The 10,000-nt window shown below is 38.5% G+C and overlaps 1 protein-coding gene and 1 long non-coding RNA gene across 9 annotated transcripts in view; one reads left to right on the top strand and one right to left on the bottom strand.

The window, feature by feature from the left end:
* The window catches only part of LOC123507885, a 75,236-nt gene that overhangs the window by 1,114 nt on the left and 64,122 nt on the right, over positions 1-10,000 (top strand). The gene's annotated exons all lie outside the window — the stretch shown is intronic.
* The window catches only part of LOC123507878 (serine/arginine repetitive matrix protein 2-like), a 14,560-nt gene continuing 5,062 nt past the window's right edge, over positions 503-10,000 (bottom strand). For 3 of the 8 annotated variants that reach the window (XM_045261154.1, XM_045261155.1, XM_045261152.1), the window contains exons 2-3: positions 9,117-9,208; positions 503-7,518 (exon numbers count right to left, since the gene is read on the bottom strand). In XM_045261154.1, the coding sequence (XP_045117089.1) occupies positions 2,287-7,362 (5,076 nt within the window). In that variant the 5' untranslated portion in view covers positions 7,363-7,518; positions 9,117-9,208 and the 3' untranslated portion in view covers positions 503-2,286. Of the gene's footprint in view, positions 7,519-9,116; positions 9,209-9,520 lie in introns of all 8 variants that reach the window. The other 5 variants (XM_045261157.1, XM_045261160.1, XM_045261153.1 and 2 more) reach the window with 3 other exon arrangements.

The raw sequence follows: 10,000 nt of genomic DNA, 5'->3' as shown, positions 1-10,000 counted from the left end.
TCAAACCCGTGATGCTTATATTTGATCAAACCCTTCATCCCTGCCCATCTAAGGAGACTGAAGACTGATTTAGTCTACCCCTAATTTAAAAAATGTTCTAACATTGACAATCATTTTCATTACACAATAGCTTTAAAATAGACATACGTCGACGATAATGCATGAGATGTTGTACCCGAATAAGTGGAGAGAGAGAGAGAGAGAGAGAGAGAGAGAGAGATCAGAACTATAGTGATTTTTTTTTCAATAGACGCAAATTCTTGTTGTCTATAACTTGAATTAATAAAACACGAGTACATTTTCAATATTTCGTGCTAGTGGCTGGTCATTTATAAGTTTAGATACACATCCCAACAGTCAGGCGCTGGAGCTGCTGTCTTCCGCAGAACAAAGAACACAAGATAAATTATGATATAGATATCCACACTAAAATTGCACATTGAAAGCTACTCAAGAATTAGAATATTCATCTGAAACTTTGATGAATTTAAAGAACAAAAAAGACAGCTTAGTTCTTTATTATGACATACATTCACTTTTACAAAATAAATAACTTGAAATTCATATTTCATTATCTTTATGAGAATAGAAAAATATAAATTCATCCAATCCTCTATAATAATACTGTACAAAAATTAATTCATTTCATTTGATCATTGCTGGTAAATTATTTTACCACACATTCACTCCATAATTAATCTTTAGATCACCTTATGATGAATAACACATTTTTCATCATGAGGTGCTCTACAGATAAATTCACCTTGCATGCTTCCATACTAGGAAAAATAAGACTGCAATACAATGCCACACCTACACTTCTGTACAATCAATATACATTAAACTATTTTCATTTAAATATCTATTAAAGGAAACAGATTACAAATGTGACACCAGTTTTCCACTATACTGATGGTATTATTTTATTCATGTAATGCACAGGAAGTCAATGCTTTGGCACACATTCATGATAATTTCCATACAAATGATAACTATCCCTCTTCATATGCTCTGTTTATCTGAGAACTTCATTTTGTTGACTGAATGTTAAGAAAAAACATAATTCAATACAATTAGGGAAAAAATCAATGTGAATTTAGAACAGCAGCTTATTCTAGACTTATAATTATGTACTCTACTGATTTTAAAAAGTTAATTATTCGAGAATAGTTTTGTTCCATAAAATATCTATTTTAAGAGAATAGAGAGAGAGTAGTACAAGTTACAAGGCCCTGACTACTTACAAGATGGCAAACACCCGACCACCAGAGACAAGGGACAGTTGTGTTGAGAAGCACTACTTATGACTAGAAATCCATCTTCTGTGAATTTCTCTGCTTCTATGTGACGGTGAAATCTTCATCTTCGTCTTGTTTCATACCTATAGAAATTTAGAAGTTGGTAATAAAAAAAATATGAAAATGATCACCACTTTCTTCATGAAACATTCAAGAAAAGGATGCTGCTGGTTAAAACCTGCATAAGGAAACTGGTAAAGCTTGGTGAGCTACCACTCATGCCTGTATTATTGCTGATTTGTGGTCAGTGAGCCCTCTCTAGTCTCTATGGCTGCTTAATTTCTTCTAAGACACATTTAGTTTTAGGGTTGGTTTTAGTTTCAGGGCTCTTTCTAGTTTCAAGATGGGGTTTAATGGTTATGAATTCAGAAGTTGCATTAGATTCTTGAGGCACAGTTGCTTCAAAGGTTGCACTGGAGGGAGACGACTGGGTGGGTGTTGTAATGGTTGTCAAGGACCCAGGTGTGGCTGACTTTCTGCCTTCCATCTTGGAATCAGTATTCAAAGCAGATTTAGCACTGATGCTGATTTTCACAGCATCACTGACCTCAGGACCTTTGTCCATCCTGGTAGTTGCAGTGGATTTCACAATTTCGGTGGATTTGTCAGAATGTGCAGTTGCCTGATCATCATTTTTTTGCTTTGCAGATGTTTGCTGTTTCTTGTTGCATCTGTCTTCATCAGGAAAGTGATCTTTCAATTTTAGGCATTCAAAAAATCCCTTATCATCATGCGAGATGAAAAACAGGATGAACAAAGTTGGGGATATTTGGAGGTAGACTTGGCTAATTCTTTCTCTTTAATCATCGTTGAGTTTGTGTCTGTTTGAAGATATGCTTTTTTCAGTCTCCCTTCTGTCACTTTGGCATTTATTTTCCCTGCAAACTGATACAGTTTTTGAAGCATTTTCGTCATCATCCAGGTTGATCTCTTCTATAACTTTTTGACAAGCTGGAGTTTTTTTTTTTCTCTTTTACACTATTTACATTTACTTTTGTTGAGAATATCCCTTTTCCTTACTTGCTTGCTTAGTGGAGTGGGTTCTTTTTAAGGATCCATCTTTCTTCCTTATGTTTTCATTTTTCCTCTGTTTTGAAGATGCTGTCAAATTTCTTTTTTTATTGACTTCACAGTTATTGTTGCCTTCTGAAGTCCCTGTTGCTTCACTCGCTGTTGAGGCAATATTTTGGAAACTAGGTGATCCAGCATAGCATTGCAGTGACAGCACTTTCTCCATTTTTCTATAGGTGTGACAGTTTCTGCACTTCAAAGTGACAGTACCAGTGTTCAGAGAAACAGTACTGAGTTCATCAAATTTAAGATTACATTTACAAAAAAGACATACACTTACAGAATGGTCTGGGACAGAGGTCTTTTGGTAGAGTGGATGCATCTCTCGTGGCTGCTTACCAGCCTCAGGGGACTCATCTTTCTCTAGTTTGGTAGATGAAGAATCATCTTCAGAATCAGATAAATCATTCATAAAGATTCTTTTACCAACCTTCTTCAGCCATTTCTTTTGGTTTTTGTGTTCTGTAATCCCTTGGTGATGCTTCACTCTCTTACATAAAGCAATAGTTTCCTGGGAAAGAGAGACATCCACTTTGACAGACTGCATTAGTTTGAAGGTTCTTTCAAAGACTGAACTTTTAGTGCCATTCTTTGAAAATTGGCTATTCTCATCATGTTGAATGTTTTTCTTTTTACTACTGGATACATCTTTCACATCATGCAGCTTCTTCTTTGGTGACTGTGCTTTTCCTTTGACAAGTTCTTGTGTTGTTTCATCAAGATTCTCTCTTGAAGACTGCTCAGGATTTTTCATAATTTTCAGTTGCTTGCCATCTGTCTTGCTTCCTTGACCTCTGTTCCTACTCTGTGGATGCTTATCATCAGCTTTAGACTGTGAAAGGTGATCATTTGACTTTTTCTTTTTTAGGATGGTCTCATCTGTTTTATCTTTAGGAATTCTGCCAATCTTCTTGTTAATTCTAGATGCAACATGCTTTGCACTTTGTCCATCATTAATGACCTTGTTGTTCTTGATGTTACTCTTGCAAGAAATAGGCTTAATGTTCTTTATAGCCCCTTGTTTACATTCATTTTTAGAAATTACATCTTTGGTATAATTTACAGTTTTGGTTTTGTTCTTCATCCGCTCATTAATAGAAACAGTGGCTCTGACATTCCTTTCACTCTCAGTTATGTCATCCATGGCAGCATTCTCAGTAATGGCTCTGACATTCCTTTCACTCTCAGTTACGTCATCCATGGCAGCCTCACTAATGGCTCTGACATATCTTTCACTCTCAGGTATGTCATGCATGGTACTAGCACACCCAGTAGTGGCTCTGACATTCCTTTCACTCTCAGGTATGTCAATTATGCCACCACTCTCAGTAGTGGCTGTGGCATTCTTTTCACTGTTAGATATGTCATCCATGTCAATACTCTCCAAAGAAGTAGCTCTAGCATTTTCATTCTCAGCTATGTCTTGCATGTCAGTACTGCCCTGAGAAATGCTAGGCTGCTGTTGGTTCTTTCCACTGTGCATCCCTTGTGGTTCAGTTGCATTACTATTACTGGCATCCTGACAAGTTTGCAACACCTGGGGGAAGTTTGAAGATAGGTCTTTTCCAGTTGCCACATGATTCTTTGCTAATTCTATCAAACTCAAAAGAGTACTCATTTCTTCAGAATTGAGAGTCAAAACTGCTTTCTTTTCTTCACTTTTGGCAGACTTTGTAGTTACTTCTTTAAAAGTTAATGATAAGTTAAATACATCAGACTTTGCTGATGTGGTCATTCCAGAGAGACCAGGCTCCAGGGATGCACTTGATGAGCTGACCTGAGATACAGCACTGTCTACATTCTCTATCATTCGATCACATTCTAAGTCACTCAACCTGTGTGATGAATCATCCTGTTCTTTTCCATCAGGAGTAGGCAAACTTGTGATAACAGAAGGTCCAGCCACACTAACGTCCTCATGAGACTCAAACAATCTATTAGTTTCAGCTAAGCCAGCAAGCTTCTCTCTGTCATGTGTGTCTGGCACAAAGGATGGTCGATATGTGGTCATAGTGCTTGACGTATTGAGGTAATCCTCTGGCCGATCAATAATTGGCTCATCATCATCATCATCATCATAACCACCATCATCAGTTTGAAAAGCATTAACTTCTGATGCTGTTCTGTCTTCTCTAATCTTGTTTTCTCTTGTGTCAACTGAAAACGAATTTTCAACACAATCAAAGGTTTTATCTATTCTCAATATTTTCTTGGCCCCTCTGCCAAATGTCAGTGGGAGTTTCATTTCATTTTCTTTCTTCACTTGCTGGTATCTTTGTGAAATATTTTTCTTCATATTGTTTAGTGTTGATCTTTCACAGCTTGATTCCTGATTTATTATAGTCCTAATGTTTGACACAATGAGGTCATCATTGCTACCATCATCAGTTTGAAAAGTATTAATTTCTAGTGCTGTTCTGTCTTCTCTCCTCTTGCTTTTTCTTGTATCAACTGAAAGAGAATTTTCAACAAAATCAGTTTTATCTATTCTCAAAGTTTTCTTGGCTCCTTTGCCTTTGCCAGGTGCATAATTCTCAGAGCCTGTCTTGGACTTCTTTTGAGTGTTCATGAATTCATTACACAAATCTTCAGAGTAATGGCTACGTTTAATGCCATATCTATGCAAGCTTTCAGGAGAAAGTTCTTGTTTTGAGATGGAATGTGGTTCATGAAGCATGGATGTCAACCTTTTGTTTGCCAGTGAGTCTTCTGCATCCCATGTCCAGGATGGTGATCCCCTGTTACTTAAAGAATCCTCAGTGAAAGGATGCAATGATGACCTGGAGTACCATGTATAGGATGGAGACTCTCTATTTTCATGGAGGCCTCCACTGTAACTCAATGGAAAATACGACTTTCTGTAGGAACTTGTTTCATGTCTCGAAGGTGAACATGATCGCCTGTGTCTTGAGGGTGAACGTGATCGCCTGTGTCTCGAGGGTGAATGTGATCGCTTGTGTCCCGAAGGCGAACGTGATCGCCTGAGTTTCGAGGGTGAACGCAATCGCCTGTGTCCTGAGGGTGAACGTGATTGCCTGTGTCTCGAGGGTGAAAGTGATCGCATGTGTCTCAAGGGTGAATGTGATCGCTTGTGTCTCAAGGGTGAACGTGATCGCCTGTGTCCTGAGGGTGAACGTGATCGCCTGTGTCCTGAGGGTGAACGTGATCGCCTGTGTCCTGAGGGTGAACGTGATCGCCTGTGTCCTGAGGGTGAACGTGATCGCCTGTGTCCTGAGGGTGAACGTGATCGCCTGTGTCTCGAAGGTGAACTTGATGCTCTATCTCTCCAGTGTCTTGAGGCTGAACTTGATCCTCTATCCCACTGGAAACCTCTCCTGTTTTTGTGGGAAGGTGATTGTCTATACCTGTGATCTTCATACTTAGTTGGAGAATGTGAATCTCTATTTGTCGAGGAACTTTCTTGCAAGATTGCGGGAGAGTTTACACTTGTGCAGTGATGACTGTCACGACTGGGAGAATGTAATGACTTTCTGTCAAAGAAGTCAGTGTCCTCCGAGGGAGGCCTGGAATATGAATCTCTACTTTTGGCATGCAACTTTGATATTGAGAGACCAAGGCCATTGGATTCTATAGGTGGTTGTGACTGATTCTCTCTCACAGTGAAGGCCTCAAAGTGGCCCCTGGAATACCTTGACTTTGACCAAGCACTGTCTGATTCTGAGTAAGAGTCACAAGAAAAAATTTTATTGACGTGCCCTTTCGATTTTTTATGTTTAATATTTCTTTGTTTGCTTATTTTCTTTCCATCAACATAATATTTCTGAGAATTATCTTTCAAATAATTTAGCACAATGTTGACAGAATGAACATGCAATAAGTGCTTTTCTGAATCACTTTCAGTTTCTGTTTCATCTGCATCTGACCAGTACTTCTCCACAGTGGCTGGACGCGGAGGTGGTGAACAACATCGGGATGACGGGAGGAAAGGAACAAGTTGGTTGTCATCCATGGATTCCTCACGGCATCCTTTTCTCTCTTGTGATGTTGACTCTTTAACTGTTTCCAGAGAATCTACTGATGACTGTGGGAGATCACTACTCATTTTCTCTAAATTGCTTTTTATTTCTTTAACTGTTTTCTCTACCATTTCTTTACTGCTTATCATCTCTATATTATTTCTGATTTTTCTGATTTTGTTCTTTGACATTTTCTTATATATGTTTCGTTCTCTGTTCCTACTGGACTGAAATGAACTGCGACCTCCATTGTGGCTCTTTCCTCTACTACCCATTTTTCCATCTTGCCAGTAATGCTTCTGCCTTCTTGAATCCTGGCAACTGTTCTCTCGGAATGCATGATTTCTTGAGATGCTTGGGTTTCCAGAAGATTTGGCATATTTTTCATGTTTACTACGAGACTTAGGATCATGTTCAGAATAACTACTACTACTACTACACCTAGCATACGTGGGAGACCCAGGCCATTTCTCAGTTGTAGAGGAAAAAGAACTTCTTCGTGATTGTAAGACCAATGAGGAAGAGGATATTTCTGGATCAACTAGTGTGTTTCTCTTTGGGATCCGTTTCTTCACGGAGCTTTGAGCATGGGATATCATGTCACTTTTTGATGCTGAAAATGTCTCTTGGTGTTGTTTCTCCCTCTTCCTGTCCTTGTCCCTTTCTCTCGATAGTGATGAGCGACATAAATCAACTGGTTTGAACTTGGATGCTTCTCTGCTTTCATATGTTTTTGAATGCATATATTTTTCCTCATTTCTCTGCACTTGTGACATTGGTGCCATGTTTAGTGATGCACACTTGGAAGGAAGAGACAGCTTTTTGTGGGCTGTGAGTGGACTCTGCTCTGTTGTGCTGCTCACACACTCCACCATCACCTTACTTTCAGCATGGCAACTATTCTTTTCTTTCAGCACAATATTTTTACTGCAACTTGTCTCACCAAATACTTTCAAATTTCCCTGTCTCTCAGAAATACACCTTGTCACTGACAATGAACCAGGAGTCTTTTCCATTATGGTCTCAGCAGTTCCAAGTTTTGTGATGACAGCAATGACTGGAAACAGCTATGCTCTCAACTCCATAATACTTAATAAGGCATCTCCATCGCCTCATTACTTGTGTGATGCTTCCACTATATTTCTATTGTGGTCCAAGACTCCGCTTCCCATCTGAAAGAAATGTACAGTTTAAATGATGATGTTGCCGTGATTCTAATTATGAGTATTACTGAAAACAACAATAATGATAATAATAATAATAATAATAAAGAAATTCTCTTCTAATTTAGCATAAGCCCTTAAATTACAGACCTGTGTCACTGACTAGTGTTGTAGGGAAAGATCTGTGACACTGTGATTAAAGAAAAAATGGTTAGAATATCTGGAGGAAAATGAAATCATAAATAACTCTCAATTTAGATTCAGAAAAGGAAGATCATGCATAACAAATCTACTAAGCTTCTACACACAGGTAATAGATGAGGTGCAAGGGAGAGATAGATGGGTGGTCACTATATTTAGATATCAGAAAGGCTTTTGACAGAGAACCACATAGAAGACTTAGCTGTATGGAAAATCGAACATATAGGAGTACTGCAAGGGAGTTTTGGGGTTTTAAAGAGGAAAGAACCAACAAAGAAAAATAATATCAATGGAAAAAAAAGAGGGAAGGGATTGCTGGAATACTTGAGAGGCAAGATCAGTTGTTTGAGAAAAATCAAGAGCTGAAAGTGAAATGTGGTGAATTAGAGAATGATGTGAAGATGAGCAATGAGATGAAGATAACATTGGAAGAAATAAAAAAATAAAAAAAAATAAAAATAGTGCCCTTAAGGAGAAGTGTAAGGACTATGAAGTGGCATTGGAGGGGCTAAAGGAAAAGGTGGGCGCTAAGGTAGAGGCATGGGAAGGAGCAGTGAGTAAAATAAAGCTGAAAGAGTGGAGGAAGGCATGGAAAAAGAACAAAAGGATGAAAAAGTTAGGTTTGCAAAGGTGGTTAAGCAGCAAATATAAGAAAAATTAAGGATACATTGATACAAGTGATTAAAGAAGTTAGTGAGGGACATGGCAGATAAAAAGTGTATGGTTATATAGGGATTACAAGAGAAGAAAAGTGCAATCAGTTAACAAGCAAGGAAGGCTGGGTTTGAGTCCCAGGTGCAGCGAGGCAAATGGGCAACCTTCTTAATGTGTGTGTAGTCCCTATTCACCTTGCAGCAAGTAGGTACAAGATGTAACTTGAGGAGTTCTAACCTCTCTGTCCCAGTATCTGGTATGATCTCCCTATGATTTCATTTAATACTGATGGCAACAAAAGATTAAAACAAAAATCTAAATAAAAAATCTATTTAAATCAAATAAATCTGATTTCAATCAAATAATTTTCTTATTGAAATATGATTTTTTTTTTTTTCAAACTTGCAGGATAAACATTGATTTTTTTTGTTTTCTACTTTTCTAATATTTCTAATATAAATATGAAAATTAGGTTTTGAATTTATCAACTTTTATATTTGAAATATCAATATCGCTATTGCTAGTATCAGAAATTTGGATTTATGAACTTATTGGTTATTGGTCACTAGGCAATATTTACTACCAGTTATTATCACCAATAAGGTTCTCATTATCAATGATCAGTTTTTCTTATCACACCCTGCTATGCTGGCCATCACCATGGCCTGTCTTGACAGTCTGGGGATTCACCACTGCCACATTTCTGCTCCAACTTGCTTTAATGGAGACAGTCAATGATGAATTCAAATTACCTGTGCTCACCAAGTTAGGTCTGGGTTGTTGTTGTTGTTGTTGTTGATTAGGGCTGCTTGGATGGAATCACATGAGCCCCGCTGCAAACCATCTGTCATGTAAAGAAAAATTATTGGACTTACAGAGTTGTGTATGGCAAGAGGTAGACAACTATCATGCAGCTACAAGCATCTATCTATATGTGAAAGAGTTGTCCACTTTTGGTGATAAAGTCCTATATCCTTTCTAGAACTATTTTACGAAGGGGAAGGTCAAAGATTGCCCCATCCAGCAGAACTGAAAAGGTCAGACATTGCACACCTAATGCAGACAGACTGGACCGAAGGGTCATTCAGAGACTGGAAATGAAGGCAGTGGAAAAGAAAGTGTTCAATTGTTTCCCCTTGATGTAGGCACCACTGACCGTGCGAGCTGTCGCCAAGATGCAGACAGTGTATATGGGCCTGTAGCCCACAGTGTCCTATTCTTAGCCTGAGTAAAGCCACATCAGGACGACGTTGGTTGGAGCATGCCCAAGGTGATGGAGATGTGTCAGATTTGATTGTACCTAATGCAGTAGCTAGTAGTAAGTTGTGAGGTCTCTATCCCACCTTTGTGTATGGATTTTTTTGACAAGTCATCATGTCTCACAGAGTTCCAGTTATAGAGGGTTTTCTGTATCAAGAATGATGTCCCTAATTGCCTGATCAACAATTTCATTGCCTCTGATGCCTACATGAGAAGGAATCCACCTTTTTGTCTGCAGATAGTAAAAGAAGTGCTTGGATATCATGCACTAGCATTGTGTAGGTTTGTGGTAGCCTGTTGCTGATGAGTGCCAGTCCTGACTGAGTCACTGGATCATCTTAGTGAGTGCTAAGAGTGTTACATGTCTCAGTGCATT

This window comes from Portunus trituberculatus, chromosome 23 (assembly GCF_017591435.1).
Source record: "Portunus trituberculatus isolate SZX2019 chromosome 23, ASM1759143v1, whole genome shotgun sequence".
In the NCBI taxonomy this organism is placed as follows: Eukaryota; Metazoa; Arthropoda; class Malacostraca; order Decapoda; family Portunidae; genus Portunus; species Portunus trituberculatus.
The sequence above is the reverse complement of the archived record's forward strand: the minus strand, read 5'-3'. Positions and strand labels throughout refer to the sequence as shown.